Genomic DNA, 23957 nt, shown 5'->3' on the forward strand with positions numbered 1-23957 from the left:
TTGAATCATGAGAGATTACAAGTATCGGTTACAAGGTTCACAAGCTACATACAGAGCACAGAACCAGCATAGATCCAGATTGGGGTGTGGGAGTTTTTAAAGTGTCATATAGAGAAGGACCTTGTGTGGTTCATTCTGCAGATATTCTAATTCATATGTAGCCCCATACTGGAGGCTCCCCAGAGTTCTACCAATGTGCACTGCATTTCACTTTATGAAGAGTATGATAGGGAGGCAGCATGAAGTAGCATGGGCCAGGACACCGGACAGGGAAACAGGAGACCTGTGTTCTATTCTATTGGGGCATTGCCAGCAGATCGAGGAACGTGATTGTTCCCCTTTATTCGACATTGGTGAGGCCTCATCTGGAGTACTGTGTCCAGTTTTGGGCCCCACACTACATGAAGGATGTGGAAAAATTGGAAAGAGTCCAGCGGAGGGCAACAAAAATGATTAGGGGTCTGGAGCACATGACTTATGAGGAGAGGCTGAGGGAACTGGGATTGTTTAGTCTCCAGAAGAGAAGAATGAGGGGGGATTTGATAGCTGCTTTCAACTACCTGAAAGGGGGTTCCAAAGAGGATGGAGCTCGGCTGTTCTCAGTGGTGGCAGATGACAGAACAAGGAGCAATGGTCTTAAGTTGCAGTGGGGGAGGTCCAGGTTGGATATTAGGAAACACTATTTCACTAGGAGGGTGGTGAAGCACTGGAATGGGTTACCTAGGGAGGTGGTGGAATCTCCTTCCTTAGAGGTTTTTAAGGCCTGGCTTGACAAAGCCCTGGCTGGGATGATTTAGTTGGGAATTGGTCCTGCTTTGAGCAGGGGGTTAGACTAGATGACCTCCTGAGGTCCCTTCCAACCCTGATATTCTATGATTCTATGATTATCTGTCCTGTCATCTTTCCATGCCGCTTTGAGCAAGTCATTCAACCATTCTGTGCCTCAGTTTCCCAGAAACAAAGGAATTATATTTTATCTGTCTTTGTGAGAGAGGTTGAAATGCAGCGATGAAAAGCACTTGCAAGCCACACACACCAACATACACACACACACACACACACACACACACACACACACATACCAGGGAAGAATGAAATGCACAGGCTTTTCAGTCTCTCCCAATCGGGGTGTAACCACCAGAGCTGTGCAAAGCTCACTGGTTTGGATGTGTCCCAGATTCCACCACATGGACTGGACTAATCCCCCAAAAGGGATTCTCTTATCAAAACTCAGCAGAGCTCTAAGCACAACCCAGCTCCCTGCAAATACTTGGAAGGAAAGGGCCGGTACCATTTTTTTTTAATTGCTATTTAAAAACAGCCACACAGAGCTGGACTGCCTTTGTATCATGTCTTATGAGATGCAATATTATTGCACAGGATGCTGTTATATGCCACTTCTCAACACAACCCTCAATTTGATCCTTGTTACTGAACAGTGCAAATGAAATGATGAAAAGCTAAAATCAAGAGACTCAAAGTCATCCCATCTATTATGAATTATCTGAATTAGAATAGCACTGATGGGCCTTAGCAAAGGATATGGGTCCCACTGTGCTTGGGGCTGTACTAACAAGCATGGGATGGGGACGGTCTCATGACTGCGCACAATCTAGATTCATGAAAACACACCATGTGTGAACAAAACCAGCAGGTGTGGGGAACATGAGACAATTTGTGAAAATTGAACTCCAAGGATTTTCAGTAACTTCTGAGACCAGGAGCAAGGTGCCCACTCCAAGACCTTGTCTACACTTGAAACGGTTTGCCAGTATTGCTGTACTGGCATAATTATGCCAGCAAATCCTTCTAGTGTAACACACCTAAGACCAGCGACAGAGCGCTTTTGCTGGGATGGCTTTTACCAGGTCCCCGAATGAAATAAGCTATATCAACAAAAGGATTTTTTTGCCAGTATAGTCCAGCACCTGCAGTGACCAGCCAGCTTTCACAGAGCATGGCACATTTATTCTAGGACACAAGCACCACCGAGAAAACATCTCGCAAACCAGTGAACAGCCTAGGTGCATGCTAGCTCACCACGCGTCATCCCACTTCCGCAGGTTCCACTTCTTCAGACCCATCCAGCAGGAATGTGCCCTCCTAGTTACAAGCGAATGTCAGTTTTTGGATCAGAAATGAGGGACACTCAGCCAGTTCAGGCTGCCGCCTCTTGAACCTGGTCTGAATCAGTCTACGCAATGGCCTCAGGTAGTGGTACTTCTTCCGAATTTTTTCCCTGTCCCAAAGTGTGCAGTAATTCCCCCGGCCTTTGATTTTATTTCTTGGGAGAAGGTTGGTAACCCTCCCACACAGAGTAGCGCACGATCCTGAGCTCATAAAGATACAGAGAACATTTATAGATACAAACGTTTATGACTAATCCTGGTGCCTATGATGTCTGGCCCATCTCAATATAATCGTTTTTTTAAGTCTCCACACGTCCAAGGCCTCACATCTGCCACATAAAGCACTTTGACACTTGTTGCCATATTCATATTGCTCACTGGAGAGGCTACAAGGCATGTCCGATGCACAATAGAAGCTAAACTGCAACTGGAGCAAGACCGCTGTCTCACAAAAAGGTTGTTAAAACAAAGCCCACCTCAGTCACCACCTGTTTGAAAAGCAGCTTCTCCCAATAAGGTGGGAGAGGAGACCAAGATAACAACCCATAACCAATAATGTATATTCACTTTGTGAAGTGCTTTCAAATATACGAATGAAAAGCATTATGGGCAAAACCATGACACACCAACCCACATTGAGTAAGTTGTGATTATTCCCAGTGAAATAAATGGGACTACTTGCTGAGTAAGGGACTATTCAACTTGAGTGGGGGTATCAGAATCTGGCCCCAGAGAAAGTGCTAAGTATTATTACGCCTGGAGGCGTACAGAGGAGAAAGTTGGCTGCTAAACCAGAAGAGAAGCTGATGTAATATCACTAGGTTATCTCCCAAGAGCCGCTAACATTTCAGAGGCTACTCACTGCCTAACATTTAAATGCATGCACATCCAACTGGAGTTATGTAAAGCTACAACCAAAAACGGAAAGATGTTTCAAGATGGCAGTGAATCAGGCACACTATAATAAAAATCACAATCTTCCTACAAATTCAGGGAGCTTAATTGGACAGACGTGTCATGTTCGCATCAACCTCAAGAGGGCTCTGCCACCGTAAGAAAGAACAGAGAGAGAAATAATTTGTAACAAAAATTACAACTGCAGCAGTAGACATGAAATATGGTTAAGTAAACTGACCTTGTTAAGGTGCAGAGACAGAGCAATTATATATGGGACAGGTGTCATATGATCAGAGCAGTGGTGCCTCGCAGGTGAGGCCGAACATAATATCATAATATCAGGAGACCTAAAATGTCAAGCTGGAGCTTAGCTGCTAAAACAGTGACAGCGGGGGTAAATTTTGAAGATTAAAAAAATAAGCAAACAACTGGACTCAGTGTGAGGGCAAGTGAGTAAATGTTTATACAGGGAGGAAGGATGCACAAAACAAATGGAAGCCTGGGGGATTTTTAAGCTGCCCACACTCTGAGTCAGCTAACAGCGGTGGCATCGCTACAGAGAAAAGCATTTGCTTCCGGCCGCAGCAAACAACTGGGAGCTAGTCAAGGGGACAAAGGAGACATTTAAATAGAAGGAACCGGAGGCATGTTTAGGAGAACAGTCGAACCCCCAGACTGGGGTGGGGGGGGAATTATGCAGAAGCCCAGTTAACAAATAAATGGCATTCAGGAGAATATTTGCTGCTGGCAACAGGACACCTACAGCCACCTATAACAGCTCCATAGAAAGCAAGGGGAGCTGAGTCACCACTGCTTTATTCCAGTTTTATATTGGTGCAACTCCATTGATATCAAGGGCGTTTCCAGTTTCACCTTTGTGGAGCTTCATTTACATGAATGGTGTCAGACTGGAGTAATGTCCAGGGAAGTAAACCCAGGATTTCAGAAGTGCTTATCCTTAAAATCTGAAGAGGAATGAGCAGCAAAGTTTGGAGTAACAGAAGTTTATTGTTTATAGAACAGTAGAATAGAGAGGTTGCAGCCGAGATCAGGGCCCATCATGCTAGCCACTGCTCAGACACAGAAGAGACAGTCCCTGCCCCCCAAAACAGCTTGCAGTCTAAGTAAATAAGACAGACAAAGGAGAGGGAAGTGATTTGCCCATGGTCACGCAGACTGGCAGCCATGAATAGAACCCAGTGTCCTATCCACTAGACCACACTGTCTTTGCTGGGTTTTAAAAAATTATTTCAAGCTAGAAAATCTTTAGGGAAATAGCAGTTTGTAGGGCAGCTGGAAGGAGAACACACTTTACCAAAGACCAATCAAACACCAATATTGACAATAGCAGCTTTTCCCCTTCCCCATGCCCCCAACCAATGTAGCAACCTGCACAGAGCCTGAGGGATGAGCACACGCTGAAGGAGGGAAGAATTTGGAGGAGGCACCAGGAAGTCAATCTGTGTCCACATGGTTGGAATGCTAGCTGCAGTTCCAGCATCTGTGTAAATAGTTCTCTTAATAAGGTGCCAGTTCAGTTTTAGAAACACGGAGTCCTTTAATGTTATCACCCAGCACACTACATGAAACAGCCAAGATGGTCTCCTCACTTCACCTCTATCCCGATAGAACGCTGTCCTCGGGAGTCAAAAAATCATATCGCGTTATAGGTGACACCACGTTATATCGAACTTGCTTTGATCCGCCGGAGTGCGCAAACCCTCCCCCGCCCCCCGGAGCACTGCTTTACTGCGTTATCTCTGAATTTGCGTTATATCGGGGTAGAGGTGTATGTAGAAAGGAAGTGAAAGAATTTGTCAAATGGAGGATTGTTTTGTAACCCAGACACCAATGTATCAAACCAAAGAGGCAAAACTGTAATCAGAGCGGTTAATGAGAAGGCTGAATGCCAGACGCTGGAGTGCAGCCCTGAAGGTGCACATCTGCCAGCACCTAATTGCTTGAGCCCCAGCACCTCTTTCATTACGAATTAAGCCCTGAAAACGGCCTCTCTGCCTCACTGACTCGACATCTCCACTCCAAATAGCTCTTTGCTCCTTTGCCTTCAAAGACTGCTCTCCCTCCGCTGCTCTCATCTCACCCTGGGGGTGGATCATTGATGTCATCCATTGAACTCACTGCATACTCACAATTTATATTACTTCCCTGAACCACCAGGCGATGCGCATACCACTGCCAAGGGGCCAACTCAGCTTATTACAGTAGCCCTCATCCTTCTTCCCCACCCGGCCTGCCTGCTGGTGCTTATCCTCGCTTGGCAGGTCTCAGAGTAGATTTTAACCTCTTTGAGGCAGGGACCATTCTTACTTGCACTACAGTATTGCAGAAGCCTGGTAACGGGGCGTGACTCCTCTCCCGCCTTCTTCCCCACAGAAACCGCACAGACGCCAGCGGTTGTGTCTTCATCGAACCCACCATTTCCACAGCACTCTATTTACAGCACAAACAGCTCTGTCCCCAGGACTGGTGGGGACAGAGGTCTCCCTCCCCTGAGGCCTCCATGTAACTAGCCCTGGTCCTCTCTCTCTCCCCTTGGCCAGGGGCAGCTCTATGTTTTTTGCCGCCCCAAGCACAGCAGTCAGGTGGCTTTCAGCAGCGTGCCTGCGGGCGGTCCACTGGTCACGCCAATTTGGCAGCATGCCTGCGGGAGGTCCGCCGGTGCTGCGCCTTCGGCATCCCCACCACCGAATTGCCGCCGAATCCACGGGACCAACAGACCTCCTACAGGCATGCCGCCGAAGGCGCCCTCACTGCCGCCCTCACAGCGACCGAGAGGCCAAACCCCACGGCTTGCCGCCCCAGGCATACGCTTGCTGTGCTGGTGCCTGGAGCCGCCCCTGCCCTTGGCACTTCCTTCTTGCCTCTTTCTCAGCCTTGGGCTGATGGGCTAATTAGCTCCTTATCCCAGCCAGCCTGATTGTCTAATTACCAGTTAACCACCAGTTTTCTCTGGGGAACTAATTAACATCTGAGTGATCAGAATACAGGGTCACCTGTTCCCTTCCTGTACACCAGGGGTCGGCAACCTTTCAGAAGTGGGGTGCCGAGTCTTCATTTATTCACTCTAATTTAAGGTTTCACGAACCAGTAATACATTTTACCGTTTTTAGAAGGGCTCTTTCTATAAGTCTATAATATATAACTAAACTATTGTTGTATGTAAAGTAAATAAGGTTTTTAAAATGTTTAAGAAGCTTTATTTAAAATTAAATTAAAATGCAGAGCCCCCCCCCCCGGACCGGTGGCCAGGACCCGGGCAGTGTGAGTGCCACTGAAAATCAGCTCGTGTGCCGCCTTCGGCACGTGTGCCATAGGTTGCCTACCCCTGCTGTACACTGTTACAGGCACCTACCAGGACTGTGGCCCCCCTGGGCTTGACACTGTACAATCCAAGCTTGGCACACCTAGCAGACTAGGGGGTACCGCAAAAACAGATGGACAAACACTAGAAAAACATTTGGCACGGGGAGCCTGGGAGAGACCAGATATCCATCCCTCCCAATCACAAGAGGTGATTAACCTACAAGAGTGAGACAATTATTGTCTGAAACACACATGTACATACGTGTGTGCAATGTTATGTATAACAACCACTCTCTGATGGCAAGGATGATGGCCGTAAAATATTGTTGCACAGGAGGAAAACATAGCTCCTAATATTTCAGTACATAAGCTGAAGTCAAACACTCTGGGCAACAGGCAGAATCAAGCATGACGCAATTGCTTTAGAAAATACCCTAATCCTGATAAGTCTCTGGTCTGTAAATGGAGTTCCTCTCCAGTCTTAGAAGCAGGAGGTGCTCTCAAGACACCAGTTCCTAGACTTCCATTCTGTCTGTCAGTCAGGGAGCAGCTTGACCAGTAACCGCTTCCAGAAAAGGTGATCAAAAGAAAAACAAAGCTCACTCACTTTAATGAAAGTGACTGACCAGGAGAGCTGGGTGGGAAGCAGAATTTCCATTTTGTGGGAAATTCTGCAATTTTAAAATTTGTTTTCATTTCTGAATCAGAGCAAAAAAGATGAATTTTGAAATTTCCCATGAAATGAAATTTTTGAAAAAAAAAAATATTTGCTTGGGGTGAATTGAAATGTTTAATTTCGATTTCAACTGTTTAATTGTTGTAATTTTTTATAATATAAAATAAATTTCAAAACAAAAAATCAGACATGGAAAACCAGAACGTTTCGATCTTATCAAAATGTTTTTAAAATACATTTCAACCAGTTCCACTTACCAGCTAAGGGTGCCATTCTGGCCTCATTGAAGTCCACAAGAGGTCTGCCACTGACGTCATGAAGGATTTCACCCTAAAACGCTGGAAGGTATTTCCATACGGTTTGGTGGGCATTGCAGCTATTCTGGAAAGCTGATTTGATGGACTCTAGTTACCTTTGCCCAGTAGCACACATGCTATGAGCCTTCCCCCCCAGATAACTCCCCTTCTAAGCACCACTCCATTTCTTGCATGGAGGAGGGGGTTTTATGACATCTAAGTCTGACATTCTCCAGGATTTATTTATCTTCACGTTTACCGCACTGTTTCTCTCCTCTACTGGACTCCACAACTATTGGTGTGAGTCGGTATTTAGAGCAGAGAATAATTCTCTCAAATGCTGGAGAACTCTCTAAGGTAACTTCTGCATAGCATGGCTTGGCCTGATGTGGCAGCTGGCCTCATTTAAAACGTTGAGATACAAGATTATCCAAGTACCAGAAAAGAAATCTTTCAGATTCCGAACTGCTAACAGAGTGTTCCTGTACATCCTTGACATCTCTAAGGCTTTACTCCTATGTTACTTTGAATGAGTCCTTCACATTGTTATTCTGTATTCATCCACTTGCTTTTTTTGTCTTAGCCCATCTGACCATGTCAAACACCTTTTCTATCTCAGATTTATGTATGTTATGTATTTATGCCATGAGTGCAGGGGACTGGACTAGACGACCTCTCAAAGTCCCTTACAGTCCTAAGATTCTAGGATATGATTCTATGTCACTACATAATGTACAAATCACACCTAGGGATGATCATATTTGTTATTAATTTTGTGCTCATGACACATGTTTCGCTCAAAGTACTGGGGACCGAAGCCCCCATTTACTAAGCACGTCGGCATGGAGCAGCAGCTATATAAGCTTCCCTCATGCAGTCCCACAAACATGCCTCAAATCCAACCTTAAGGAATCATCTCTACAGTTAACAGTACAGGCACTTAATCAAGGAGCCGAAAGATGGCTCAATGGGTAGTGCACTAGCCCGGAACTGCACAAATGTGGGTTCAATCCCCTCTTCTGCCACAGATGTCCAGTGTGATCTTAGGAAAGCCACTTATCTGTATCTCCATCATTCTTTTTAGTTTCCCCTAAGACTGCTGACAAGGATGCCATAGGGGACGGTTATTGTGCAAGAGACAGCTCTCTTCCTCAGAATGAGGCTAAAACCAGCTCATCTCACACCGGCCAAAGAGCAGTCATCAGATGCGAAGGCATTTCAATAACTACCACCCCCCGGATCTTCAGTGGGTCTCCATTTTTTGGCCAACACATGACAGGCATTGAGCTGGGCCCTGGTTTTAAATAAAAGCTTATTCTGGGGGACTGGATCACACAGGAGCTTGGCAAATGGCTACTGAGCCTTTTACATTAGGATCCCCAGCATTAATTGAGACAAAATCAGCAGGTAAAGCTCAGTCTCCCCCTCAGATCAATACACAGGACTTCATTTCCTATGAGCCATGTTTGCCGTCCCAGGCTTAGCAGACAGGTGTCTCTGCCACTGAAACCACCACCATTCAGAGCAGCGGGACTGACAGCCTCCAAACAGAGACCACAGGCTCAGGTGCAGGGTATTCCCCTGTCATTTTTCCAGGAGTGTGTGGAGTCAGGTTGCGGGGACAGGACAAGGGGAAGCTGGTGTTTCAAGGCCAGAAGAGACCATTCGATCATCTAGTCTGACCTTCTATATTACACAGGCCATTAAATTTCACCCAGATACCCCTATACTGAGCCCAGTGACTTTAGTTAGACCAAAGCATTTCAGTCCTTGGGAAACTAAACAGTTGTGTGCTACAGGCAGAGAACGGGCGAGACCGAAGTGCAGCAATGCCCGAGGCCTGTATGGTGGCAGGGAATTGATTAGGTGAGATGGCTGCCCCTCTGTTCTGTCCCGCCTCTGTAGTTAAAGTGTGCTTCTCATTCTCCAGGGAACTGAGTTAGAACATAGGCCGTGTGTTGAATGCTATGACAAAATTACAACTAATGCTCTCAAGAAAAGAAAGGAATCATGTTATGGAGGGACTGTAACCAGCTAAGAAACTCCTTCAAAGGAAAACCCTTCCAAATCAGCGTTCTAGACCAAGGCATAGCACAAGAGAGGCAAAACAATCTTGGAGAAACCATGCACAGGACCAAAACCCAAGAACTCTGGAGTTTAATCCTAGTCCTGCCAGTGAATCACTTTTCAACCTTAGGTAGGTCACTACCCACTCTGTGCCTCAGTTTCCCCTGTCTCTAAAGCGGAGATAATGACCCAACACACAGATATACTGTGAGGATTAATTCTCTAATGTGTCTACAGACATTATAAAATACAAAGTGTGTTACTTTAATTTATTGTGAAAGTGTTTGATAATGTTTGCTAGATCTCTACCAAGCAAATCAGAAAGTTACACCCCAGTCCAGCGTTCTAAAGCTGCCAGATAATTTATTGTAGCTGCTACTAATCAAATTTAAATTAATAAGAACTCTTTGTCTCTCATCCCAACATGGCTGCCCAGAGGAGTAAGGAAGAATCAGACCCATGCGCGCACACACCCTGCATGACTGCAGTAGGGCTCCCCACATCTTCAGTCTAGGTGGGAGTGAGGTGGAAGTTCAGGTGCTGCATAAGAGCTACTCACCTCCCCTGAACAGGTGGGTAGGGAGGGACCAGGGCCTTGGTTTTCACTCCCAACACACCAGCCAGCAGATCTGAACAGCTCAGTAGGTGGGGGAGTAAATGCCATCCTTTTCAGAGCTGCAACCAATTACTTTTCCTGAGAACAAGCTGGGGGCAGGCTAGACCTACGAGTTAGAGTGAAATGGGGGGAGGAAACGGGGTTACACCTTGGACTATTCCCAGTTAGTAAGAGAAAAGTCTACGTTAGAGTGACTGCCACCAAATTGCCTTGTGTACCACCAGTAGCATAGCTCTACAAGAACACTGGCGTCCTGGAATGTAATAGCAAAACTCTCATTGACTTCAATGGAGCCAGGATTTCACACGTGGCTGAAAGGGCAAACGCCAAGGCATGTCCTTGACACTCTTTGTGGATGTGGCCTTGTGCCCGGGATTCTTTTATGGCACAAGAGAACCCTATCACACCTGGCCATTATAGATCTGTGCAGTGACCTTATGTGCAACCATTTAAGCTTCGTTTTATGGGGTAGCTTGCGTGGCAACGTTTCATGCCTCGAGGACAAAATGTGCCACCATCCCCTATTCTTTGTAAGCAAGTTAAACTGCTGTCATTCAGACTGCATCAGCTCTGACAAGCCCCAAGAAGAAAGTCACATCTTTAACAGGAGTGTGCACAGCTGGAATCATTGATTATACTCTCAATGGACTGTAATCACATGCCTAAATCAATCGAGGAAGTCTGGCATTATTTAACTACTATGCTACGTTTGACCTTGGAGAGTAGAGCATCTGTCTACAAGATTTCTTTGCTGTCAGTTTTCATTCCAATAGTTTCTATATGCACGGTGATAGCTGGAGGACACTTTGCGACACTAAACTCTCCAATTAAAATATTCTTTGTATGTTATATAAAAACCAAGGACAATAAAAATCCCAATTTTGTTCATGCTACATAGATTAGTTTTTACTGAAATAAGACATACGATAACCGTTAGAAATTACATATAATAGCAATGTTACTTCACAAGGTTGCCATCTGCCTCCTTAGTACTTCTAGCATCATAAGTGCCCTTTGTCTATATCTGATCTTTATCACTTTACTTCTAGGACTGTATTCTTTTCCTTCAGCCCTTCAACCTATCAGATCTATGGGCGAGACCAGATCCTCATCTGATATAAATTCAACAGAGCTACGCCAATTTACCCCAGCTGAGGAGCTAGCCTTCTGTCTTCCAGGTTTCTACATCTAGACCACTTGAGACATGCTCCCACTGATATGCAACATTAGATTTTCATTGGGGAAAAAAACAAATTTCACATAAATTATAAAAACTAAAATAATGCTAGACGTACAGAGAAAATACACCATGGAACGAGGGAAATTTGAGCCAGTTAGGTTAGATCATACTAACCAACTGAAAATCAATATTCTTCCTTTTCTGCATGGTATATGATGTATATACAGTATCTCTCAAAGGACAACATCCACTCACTCCACTGGACTCTATGTTGTACTTATTCTCAGTATCTGGCCCTTGCTAGTAACAAAAGTGCGAAAAATATTCATGAAAAGAATAATGGTATCTTGTTTGTAAACATTTTATATATAATTATGAGCAAATGGCACTTCTATTCTTCATCCATTAGCTTAATAAATTTTACTAATATTCCTACAAATAACAACTGGGTTCCTAATCTACGAAAAATCTGGCATATGCAGTATGTATGTAGAAAATATCAATTAAAGTGGTTTTGAAATGGCATTTTCAATTAACACTTCAAGTCAGTAATTACCACCTGAACTCTTCACAACAATTCATAAAGTAAATAGCAATTAGGAATGCCTTAGATTCGTTAAAAATCTACAAACAAAACAAAAATCTCCTTTTTATGACGCTGTCCCAAACTGTTATACACCTGCTTAGGAGAGAATCACAATGACTTATTGAGCAATTTTAGCCTCATTTAGTATGTGTGTGTACACAACACATAGACTGCAGTGGCAGTCATATATTCTGTGCCCAGTATGAGATCTTGAAATGACTCATGACTCCATTAGAAAGAATAACCCATAGCCCATATTAAATGTACTAATAGCTTTGTATTTACTCAGGGTAGCAGCACAATTATCCCTTGTCACCACCATGCACTTCTCTCAGAGGTGAGGGGTGCAAGATTATCATGTTAAATGAGGCGCAGTTAAGAACCACATTGCCGGAGTTTGCGAAGGAGCTGGCAAAAGGTGGGAGCCCTGATATCAAAGCACGGAGAATAATATGAGCAATAGAAAACATCACAATTGGGAATAGGATATAGAAGAGAGGACTGGTAATTCTGGGAGACTGAGCCCCACCGGGGAAAGGCAGCTTTGAAGACTGAAATTGAGGCAGAACTGAATGGGAACACAGATATTAAGTTAAATGTGCATCTCTAATATGGACACACAGAGAAGGGTAAAAGAAAACTCAATAGTAAAAAGTTTACCATATGAACGTAGCACTGTGCAAGATAGAAATATGGAGGGGCGTCTATTTGATTCAAAGGCAACATTACTGGCCTTCCCGGACCCCATCCTAAGCTCTCAATTATTATTAATTACTTGTATTTTAGTAGCACCTGCAGGCCCCAAGTAAGAGGAGGCTCCATTGTGCCAGACAGAGTCAGAAAGAGTCCCAGCTCCAATCTAAATAGATAGACAAAGGGTAGGCACATACAGGGCAAGTGATTTGTCATGACGCAGGTTAACATCAGAGCTGGGAGCCCAAGATTCCCAAATCCCTGGCCTGTGTGCTATCTGATCCACCAACCTGCCCTAATATTCTAGTCATACCACAAAACGTACAGTGAGATTTTTCTAAAAATGTGTCTTAACTTTTATTTCTGAGACACAGTGTGTCAGGTCAATAAAGCTGCCGAATCACCTTCTCCCCAGTCCCTCCACAAACGATAGCGCTGTACCTTGTACTCTTTGTTAGGTACAGCAAATTAATGTACGCACTTGGTATTACCTATAGCAAGATAGGCAATGGGTGTATTTTTGGAAGTTCCCTGACTGCTTGGCTGCCATTTGCAATACAGTTACAGCAATACTGAGGAATCCAGTTGCAACATAGATGCACTCATAACACAGTTTGATTTTGCCTGTGTTGGTGGTACAAAGAATGCTATATCCAGTCACATGAAGAGAACATAATGCAGCCATCCAAAACTCATCCAATAAAGTCTTCTTACAATACCATCAGGATTTCCTTTTGCATCTTTGAAAGGATGCTAAAATTAAAGTTACAGTTTGACTAACTAACTGCTTTGTGGCTTGTTGCTGCCAAGAAGGCCAACGGCATATTGGGCTGTATTAGTAGGAGCATTGCCAGCAGATCAAGGGAAGTGATTATTCCCCTCTATTCGGCACTGGTGATGCCACACCTCGAGTATTGTGTCCATTTTTGGTCCCGCGACTACAGAAGGGATGTGGACAAATTGGAGAGAGTTCAGCGGAATGCAACAAAAATTATTAGAGGGTTGGGGCACATGACTTAAGAGGCGAGGTTGAGGGAACTGGGGTTATTTAGTCTGCAGAAGAGAAGAGTGAGGAGGGATTTGATAGCAGCCTTCAACTACCTGAAGGGGGTTCCAAAGAGGATGGAGCTCGTCTGTTCTCAGTGGTGGCAGATGACAGAACAAGAAGCAATGGTCTCAAGTTGCAGTGGGGGAGGTCTAGGTTGGCTATTAGGAAACACTATTTCACTAGGAGGGTGATGAAGCACTGGAATGGCGTTACCTAGGGAGGTGGTGGAATCTCCATCCTTAGAGGTTTTTAAGGCCCAGCTTGACAAAGCCCTGGCTGGGATGATTTAGTTGGTGTTGATCCTGCTTTGAGCAGGGGATTGGACTAGATGACCTCCTGAGGTCTCTTCCAGCCCTGATATTCTATTATTCTATTTTGCTACCGGATGTATCAGAAGCTTGTTCACAAGACTTTGGAAATATTAAGAAATATAAGCCATACACCACTTCACTTAAACTGGAAATATCAGGCAGCTTATTATTACTAATCAGACTTGCTTAATTCTTATGTCAGTATTAGTCCCTTGCTAGATTACTGTCAGCCTAAGAACCTTCTCAACAATGTAAGGATTTAGGACAATATCATCTCAGTTATTAATAAATGTTCTAAATTTTCCTTTCCAGGTATTTAAATTGCTTCTATTAGCTTTTTTCCAAGCTACTGGTTTTCCCTGGGAAATACAAACCTGGACATTATTCAAAGCAATGGTGTCTCAATGCACAGTTGCCCTTCATTCTTCCCTTTCATTTTCCTCTCTTTGGGGAGGCTAGTCTGCCAGGTGGCCTCCTACAGTTCCAACTTCTAAAATGTGCTGCCTGGTATGTTTGATGAAAGGCATCATTCAGAAACAGCTGGAATTCAAACTTCAGTCGTAAGTGCAGTGATAGATACAAGCAATGCTCTCAACTTATTTATGTTTCATTATATGACAGCTGTTGAAAGTATTTGACCAGTGACTAGATAGCAGATAATTTTTGGCCTAGTGGGAGTAGTGTAATTTTAATCTCACGCTGTGTGATCTCTCCATTCTATGTTGGTATTTTTCCATAAGAGGTAGACAGCACAATGTGATTTGAACTATATCTGAAGTTCAAGAAAATATGCTTGTACTATTAATTCTGTAATTTGTATTTTTTGTATTGGTATAAGAACAGGATTTAGGGGTCTCAAATGAGACTGAGGGCCCACTGTGCTAGGCACCGTACGTTATAAGAGACGGGCTCTCCCCTGAAGAATTCATCATCTAGACAAGAGGTGGGAGAGAGGGAATATGAGTCTCACTTTACAGGTGGGGACTGAGGCAGACAGAGGTGAAGTGAATTGCCCCAAAGGTCACGCAGGAGGAGGAAGAGCTGGGAATTGTACCTAGATCTCCTGAGTCACAGTCCAGGGCCTTCACCCAAAGAGCATCCTGCCTATTTTAATACAAAAAGGACATTAACCAATGAGGAAGAGGCTGCATAGTCTGAAGTATTGTTAAAATGTAGCTTTGTAAGCACCGTTCTGTACCTATCATCACCGAAATAAATGTCATTAACTTCAGGATACATTTCTGTATTTTCAAAGAAGCATTCATATTCTCTAAATAAGTCTTAGAAATTTGCCAGTGTGCCTACTGACAATCACGTATATACAGGATAGCTTTAGCTACAGAGAAAATGAGTGAGGATTCAGAGCAATTGGTGGAAGGATAAGGAATTGTGCAGTACTGTACAGCATTACACTGAATGATGCATTCAAGAAGAAAATCATTTCCTTGTTAGGGATAACTTCCAAAACTGCAAAGTGCAAGAGGCAGATCTTTTAGTGATAGTGTGTCCCTGTAGCCAGATAAAGGAATCTATAAACATAATCTGGCCCATGATTTAGACGTAGCATTTAGTGACAAATTGAAAAGCTGGAAAGTGGATAATACCGAGAAAGGAGGAAGAAAATGCATCACAGACCCATCAACCTGGAGGAACAAATAAGAAAAGTTTGCCTGTTGTTAAATCCTTCTGACCACTGCTATTTCTTGGTTATGCAGCAGGAGAATCTTAGATTCAAAACAGAGGATGCTGAAATCTTTATATAGATGGCACTGCATACCTTCCACACATGAGCTGTTATAAAAATCCTTGCATGTACCAAAAGGATTCTTGGTTGATAATTAGATTCAGAAAAATACATTTAATCAAACTGACATCCATTACTTCTTGCTACTATAAAATGGGCCTTGTGGCTCTCTGCATTGATTTTCTGGAAATATCTGCTGGCTATTTAACTTGGGCAAAGAACGTGATCCTTATGAACCTGCTTTCCAGACACAGTTCTCATTTTTTTTCTTTTACCCATTCCCCCAGCTGTCAGCTCTGCCCAGTGTAAAACTGACAAAGAGTGGGGTGTTGGAGGCCAAACAATGGTATAGTCAAGAGTACAAAGATACAAAGGGAAGCTCTTGTGGCATATATTGTATCTATATTTATTAGTTCCACAGATGTGCTGTCTCAGCTGCCTTTAATCAGTAAATATCAATTTCACTTTAGAACCAGAAACTTTTGTTATAAATTCCTATCTTACATCAACAATGGATTGTTACGCTCAGTCCCTGCTCCTCTCCTCCAGCCCCCCAACTGGCCAAGCTCCTACATACACATGCTTGTAATATCATCTAACAGAGAGTTCCAAGTAAAGCGAAGTCAGAACTTTACCAGGTTGCCAAGTTAGTTAAAAGGTAGCAAAACATAAGCAATGAGCATCTCCCTCCTGATTTCACTTCGACTCCTTTCAGGTTTTGTCTTTTGGGCATTGGCTCAAATATAAATAAGCTTAATAACATTTGTTTTATTGCACAGCTTTATTATATTCTGATTGCTTTGAATGCCTGCATGGCAACAAAGTATCATTGAGTCATAAAACAGAGGACTTGCCATGCCAGATAGGACCAGGGGTCTGTTTACTCCAGTAACCTGTCTCTGACAGTAGCCAACATCAAATCCCTCAGAACAAGGTGCAAGTGGGCAATTAGGGCCTGACCCAAAACCTGTTAATGTCAGTGGAACGGCCTTCATAGATCAACCTACCCAAAGAGGAAATTTCTTACCTATGCCTGTTAGCAGTTGGCTTGTACCCAGAAGCAAGGGGATTGTATCCCTTCTAAATGAAATTTAATCCTATGTTATGCAATTGTGGCTGTCCTAATTATATATATAAATGTCTAGCCCTGCTTTTGAATCCCACTAATCTTTAGGCCACAATGATACCCTGTGGCAATGAGTTCCACAGATTAATTATGAGTCGTGGGAAAAAGCATTTCCTTTTTTCCATTTTAAATTTGTTGCTTTTCATTGAGTATCCCCTTGCCTTGTGCAGGAGGAGAAAGGATATATAGGAGCACTCAGTTCTGTATCATTCATTATTTTCTCTACTTCTATAATGTTTCTTCTTATTTATCTTCTGCTTGATTTCTCCCCATCCTCTATCAAGGCATATTAAAATTCTATTTTGCAATTACAGTTTCAACCAGTTTACCTGTTTGAAGGCTTATTGTGTAGAGTTTGCAGCTTCACCCCCACTTCTCTTTTTAAAAATAGGTACAACATTTGCTACCCTCCAATCCCGTAGTTGATTTCAATGAGAGTTTGCGTATATTTGTTATCAGATCAGTCATTTCATTCCAAAGTTTCTGCAGAATTTTTGGATGCAATCTCTGCTCCTACTGCTCTTTAATTTAGCTACTTAGTTATTTGCTCTGAGACCTTCTCTTCTGGTACCTCAACTTCATCTTTCTTACCTAAATCCAGTGTAGGTGTCTCCCCAACATCCTCTGCGGTGAAGATGGTTTAATAATTCTCCCACCAACAGAAATGCTTTCTAATATGACAGAAAGGTAATTGCTGGCTTCCTTTCTAAGGCAGGATATTCACAGCCCTTTCAAGTTGATGCTGCTCCACAGGCTGATACTTACAACGCTAATCCTTTTACTTTGCTCTTTTAAATAAATCAGATAGTTTATGCCATTGGGAGTTTGCTATTCACACTCCAACTCTAAGACCAGGAATGTGGTCTGCATACATCATTATTTAAATTGTTCACAGTGCCATAGGCTGTTCTCATAGGGACTTTTCATCAGATATAAAACACCACATTCCTGTCAAAATTATATCAAAGCATTTCAAAGCATATATTTGAACTGCCTGGTATTTATGAGTAAGTATAGGAATGCCAAACATATTTTCCCACTTTGCTCTGCTAGTCTAACTCAGCTAAACATTAAACCTGGTTTGAAATAGGCTAATGTATTAACAGGTGTATTGTGAGCAAGACACGAGAAGTCATTCTTCCGCTCTACTCTGCACTGGTTAGGCCTCAACTGGAGTATTGTGTCCCGTTCTGGGCACCGCATTTCAAGAAAGATGTGGAGAAATTGGACAGGGTCCAGAGAAGAGCAACAAGAATGATTAAAGGTCTTGAGAACATGACCTATGAAGGAAGGCTGAAAGAATTGGGTTTGTTTAGTTTGGAAAAGAGAAGACTGAGAGGGGACATGATAGCAGTTTTCAGGTATCTAAAAGGGTGTCATAAGGAGGAGGGAGAAAACTTGTTCATCTTAGCCTCTAAGGATAGAACAAGAAGCAATGGGTTTAAACTGCAGCAAGGGAGGTCCAGGTTGGACATTAAGAAAAAGTTCCTAACTGTCAGGGTGGTTAAACACTGGAATAAATTGCCTAGGGAGGTTGTGGAATCTCCATCTCTGGAGATATTTAAGAGTAGGTTAGATAAATGTCTATCAGGGATGGTCTAGACAGTATTTGGTCCTGCCATGAGGGCAGGGGACTGGACTCGATGACCTCTCGAGGTCCCTTCCAGTCCTAGAATCTATGAATCTATTAATTTACTAGTCAAAATTACTCTAGAGAGCTTGATTCAGTTCTAAGATACTATGGTCATCAATCCCTTGAACTGTACGTGGTACAGGAGAGCAGAATTTTCAAAAGTGTTTTGCAATGGCCTAACTGCTGCTGCAGACGTCAATAAGAGCATTGACTTGATCCTTGGTATGTGAGCATGGATTATTGACATGAGCAAGGATGGCAGGACTGGGCACTATCAAAGAAGTTAAACATTTCCAAATACAGTGTAGAGTTTTCAGTACTTCCAGGTTGAGGTAGAAAGCCAAACAACTGGATAGAACAGCACCAAAAGCAAGTGAATTAAAAACATCTTGGAAACAAAGCTAATAGGTTTGCCAAGTTAATACAGAAACATCACTCTCAAGCTGGCAGCTTCATACTAAAACTCAAGATAACTTCTGAATCTGAGACATCTGTATCCAGACTAAAGCAGAGACTAATGACCAGTGCCAAATGAGAATAAAGAATAAACACAAAATCTGCAGAGACTCAAAAATTAAGGTATTTCACATCCATTACTATGATTTAAAGATGGAAAACAGTAGAACGGTAGTGTTCATTCTTATAAAAATCACTGTCATATTTTTGAAATTCGGCTATTTTATTGTGTGACAGTCTATTTCCAATCAAATTCCCATTTTCCCTGAATAAAGTCATCTTACTGGACACGATACATCTACATCAGTTTTAAGTAGTGACTTTTAAGGGGCTTTGAGTTTCGAAACATTGTAAATCAAGCATTCATTCCTGAGAATTACCAGTTCTTCTTATGTAGCTATTACTTGATGGATATTGTTTTAATTGGTTATTTAACATATCATTTGTGAATTATATCTATTACACACAGGCACACTCCCTTTCCCTTTTTGACCTCCAAATTATAGCTTTATATATTTAATCTACAGGTTTGAAAGAAAGCTTAAACACTGTTCAAAAGAGATTTTAATTCCCAACTTCAGACATTAATAAGTTACTTTTGCTGTCCGATAGTTTCACTTCTTAAGTACTTCAGGTATTTCTAGCGGCATTGTGACATGACTGTCTGGCTGCCTTTAAAAAGGTACACCGAGTTATACATAACTATTCAAGAGCCAGCGATGTAAGATTTGCTTCACCATGACAGGGCTATCTGTTTAGGCATTCAACTAATTTGTGGGAAACAACCTACAATATTGCAGTTTACCCCCTGGCATTATAGCTTCTTGATTCTTATTCCATAAATACGTTTCACTGCAAGGCAATTCCTTATTAATTTGTTTTCGCTGATATCCTTAAGGAGATCCCTTACACCTTATGTCTTTTCTTCGTTTTCATTTAGCGTTGCAGACCTGTTAATCAATCACTGCGAGTGGGGAGGGAAAGGAAACTTTCAAATAAAATCCAAAAGGCCATATCCCAAGCCAATCCAAGAAGCAAACAATTTTGCAACATCTCCAGCAGTCCTTTGCAATCGCTCAGTTCAAATTAGCATCATCGCTGCAGACAGAGCCTCGGAGTTCAGTGCAGCCAGCACTGTAATCTTAAATAAATACAAACTCTTCAACCCAACCATGGCCTCCAAATCCATACACCGGGGGATCTCCACCCACAGTGAGCACCTAAGGGAGCTCCCGGAACCTTCGCGCGTCTCCATTTAGGTCCCCCACAGAATCCCACTCTCAGTGGGTCAATGAAAAGAGCAATTCTCCCCCCCCCCCCACACACACACACACTCTACTGCCCAGCTCACCCCCCTTCGCCTCCAGCCGCTCTGCCGCGCTGCTCTTAAGTGATGGGAACGCGCCGTCAGCACCCTGGAGAGCTCCCTGGGCGCAGCAATGGGGGGGGGGGGGGGGCAGCACCTAGGAGAGCCGCCTGAGGGCAGCCAGCATCTCCTCCCCCCCACCCCACCCCCGGACATGCCCTTTGGACCAGCACCCTCTCCCCCAGCACCCCCTAGCCCAATGACCTTTGGCAATGCTCCCTCTGCCCCCCGCCCCTCTCTACCCTATGGCCAGCAACACCCCAGTCCTACTCCCTCTTGGAACCAGCCCTGCTCGCCCCAGCCCCTGGGGGTTAACATGCCCTGGCCACCCCATACCCTCTGTGCCAGCCCCCGCCTCCCCGCCCCGCGCCCCCGGGGCTGACACCCCCTGCCCCCCGCGCCCTGGGGGCTGCCACCCCCGGAACCCCCCCTACCTGTCGTCGTTCTGGAAGGCCTGGTCCCCCAGCAGCAGGTCTCGGAACCGGTAGCGGGGCGGCAGGGGCAGCACCTCGGACTCCAGCTCGTTCATCTTCAGGGAGGCGATGTCCAGGATGACCCCGCTTCTGCTGCCGCCGCAGCCCCCGCAGCCGCCCGGCGACGAGAGCCTGCCGGAGAGAAGGGGACAGATGGAGCCGGGCTGGAGCCTCTGCCCTGCCCGCCCGGCTGGCCCCAGACCAGCCCCGCAGGGACCCTCGCCTCCCCGGCCCCTGGAGCCCGCCTGGCTCAGAAGCCCCGGGAGGAGCCGGGGCAGCAGCGATGTGGGATCGGATTTGGGGGGGGACCTGGGGGCGCAGGCTCGGCACGGAAATGGCGGGAGGGAGAGGAAAGTGGCGGCTGCTGCTCAGGTCTGTGTGGCTACGCCCGCCCCCCATCTCCTCCCCCGGCACGGGCAGGGCAGCAGGGGGGGGGGAAAGCCCAGCAAAGACCGCCGGCAAATGCCGGGCAGCGCGCTCCTAGGGAAGGGGAGCCGGGGGGAGCCATCGCTGCAGCGTGGGGGACGTGGGTGCACTTTCCCCGCTGGCGATGCTGGCCCTTCAATCACTCGAGCAAACCAGCACCCAACTACCAGTCCCCTGGCCGGCTGCCACATGCCCTGGCGAATAGGACGTGTCCCCCCAGTTCTGGCAGCCCGCTGCCTAGGAGAACAGGGGGGGTTGCCCTGCGCTTGTTTGGAAGCCAGTTAACTGATCAAAAGTTCTGGTTCTATTTAATGGGCAGTAAAATAGTATTCGGAAGGAATGTGCTGCAGCGAGCGACACACGGGGGGTGGATCTGGGTCGGTGTGCACAGAAATAGTGTGTGCATGAGCTCTGTCTTCTACACGCGCTCTCTTTCCCCCACCTCCAAAAGGTGGAGAGAGAAAAATAAACCAGGGTATTTTTTAAACAAACTTTGGGGATAAAATGAGGGGAATTAAACTGTTCCCCTTCAGCAGTGAGCTACTGATTGCATCACATGCCTCTTAAAGAGTTTGAGTTGCAGACACTACAAGAATGGTTAAACCAAGCAAAAATTGTTCCCAGATTTTAAAAAATCATATCTATTATATCACATCTCTCCACATATAAAGCATGTCTAAGCTATGGGACATTGTCCTTTTAAATCAGCTCTCCTGAGGAAGTCACTCTATGCCAGCATCAGAGTAACTCAAGTTTCACAGGCTCTTTATGGAGGCCTGGAGGAACAGGAGAGCCTTGGAACTTGATGGAGGGAGAAGTTGCAATGGCTTTGCAGGAAGTTTATTCCTATCCCTCTCATCCAACATTCAATTTTAGGGCTCAAAAATGACAAAGGCTGAAGGACACCAGCATTGTTACTTAGGTTTATAAGGGCCTGATCCAACATCCACAGAAGTTAATAGAGAAACTCCCACTGACTTTGAATCAGGTCCTTAGACCATAACATGCATGACATATAGGAATACAAAAAGAACGAGGAGTCCTTGTGGCACCTTAGAGACTAACACAAGTACTCCTCGTTCTTTTTGCTGATTCAGAGTGGTAGCCGTGTTAGTCTGTAACATATAGGAAAACAACAACAGAACCTCAGAGCATGGTTCCAAACTGGCATCTGCAACAAGACAGCTGGGATGACTGCAGAAAAGCATTCCAAGGTCCTTCATACCCTCTCACAATTTTGTTTTACACCAGTCTTAACTCAGAATCCTCTAAGATAACTTGCCAGGTGACCAAGTTATAGAACTACTAAGTGCTGCAGTTCTTGAGGGTGGAGAGGAGCAAGTGGCATACAACATTTCTGCTGAATGCAGCCCAAGAAGCTAACTGAACTCAATCCTCAGCATTTTCAACTGGCATCTTACTCACTGCATTTACCAGTCAGTCCTATCCCTTCATTCTATACCTCTGTAATCAAGGGCTATCCGACTCGTTTTACCTGCCACACACACAATGAAAGCCAAAGTCTGCACTGATTTGCACTCCCTTGGGCCTCAGCAAGGAAATATAGGGGTATAAATCAATTCAGAATTTGGCCTTGTATATTGAAATAGGTTCAAGTGAGAAGTTGAGCCAAATTCCACTGAAATCAAGGAGTCCCTCTGGGTTTACCCTGGTGTCAGAGCAGCCGTTGTTCCAACTTCTTTGATCTCACACTGTAAGGAGAGATCTAATGATAATTTATTGGCAAAGCCCTAAGCTGAGGCTTTCCTGCAAGAAGAGTTTAGCTCTGGTGTTCCGTGAGTTGCTTTTATTGGGCCACATCCCATCTATATTTAATAATTAGAGGGTGAAATCCTGGCCCCAGTGAGACCAATAGCAAAACTCCCATTGACTTCAGTGGGGCCAGTATTTCACCCACAGAATGGATGCTAAGGGAAATACTTGGTTATTGAATTTTTCTTCTCTACATAGGATAGTGTACACATAAAAATAGAGGAGTCAAAGCTCTCTCTTCAGTCGTGGAAGATTACAATTCCACCTGCAGGGCATTTCCTCTCTCAAAGGGTGAAATCTGTTAAGGGAAGATGCCATTCCCTTCCCTAGAGGGCATAGAAACTGTTAAGGACCATACACAGTGCCATACAGAAAGGGAGCATTCCGCTAATTAATTTCCAATGGGCAAATAAAAGCCCCAATCCTGCAAATACTTGCACATGTGTACTCCCATTGAGTTCAACTGGAATATATGAACTCAGGGAATTACTCACATGTGTAAAGTTATTTATGTGTGCAAGTGGTTGCAGCTCTGAGCTGGTGCAGAATTTACTCCTGGGGGAGTTCTGCACCACTGCGCATGTGCAGAATTTCTCCCCCGCATATTTCTTTGCTTTCCCGCGGAAAACTGACTTTCTGACAAGGAAGCAAAGGGAAGCCACAAGAGCGGTCATGCGACCCTCCCCAGCAGTATGTTTTGGGTGCCCAGGGCAGCCAGCAGAGAGGTAAATCACTGAGAGGAAGGGGGGCAGGACTGGGGAAGACCCAACTGGTGGCTCCAACCCTGCGCCAGGCTCAGTTGCTAGTCCCAGCTGGGAGGATGAGACTTCCTCTTCCACTACACAGCATCTGGGGCCGGGTCAGACCCACCCCGAGATTCCTCCCCCAGGTGCAGGAAGCTCTGCAAACTCCACACACACACACACACACACACACACCCTGCTTTCTGCACCCATCACTCCTCAGTTGCAGGGGGAGGGATCCCTGTACAGGGAGACGCTCCCCCATCCACCCAACCCCCATACGTCCAGACCCCCTCATACCCAGACCCTCCCGTCAAGCCTCTCCCCAGCACTCAGAACCTGCCCCCCCAGCTGAGCCCCATTCCCCCTGCACCTGGACCACACCGACAAGCCC

At 44.8% G+C, this 23957-nt stretch overlaps 1 protein-coding gene across 4 annotated transcripts in view; it reads right to left on the reverse strand.

Moving 5' to 3' along the window:
- The window catches only part of KCNT1 (potassium sodium-activated channel subfamily T member 1), a 206966-nt gene that overhangs the window by 158573 nt on the left and 24436 nt on the right, over positions 1 to 23957 (reverse strand). For all 4 annotated transcript variants that reach the window (XM_065572204.1, XM_005299467.4, XM_005299468.4 and 1 more), the window contains exon 2: positions 20583 to 20753. In XM_065572204.1, the coding sequence (XP_065428276.1) occupies positions 20583 to 20753 (171 nt within the window). The remainder of the gene's footprint in view (positions 1 to 20582; positions 20754 to 23957) is intronic.

This window comes from Chrysemys picta, chromosome 18, assembly GCF_011386835.1.
Source record: "Chrysemys picta bellii isolate R12L10 chromosome 18, ASM1138683v2, whole genome shotgun sequence".
In the NCBI taxonomy this organism is placed as follows: Eukaryota; Metazoa; Chordata; order Testudines; family Emydidae; genus Chrysemys; species Chrysemys picta.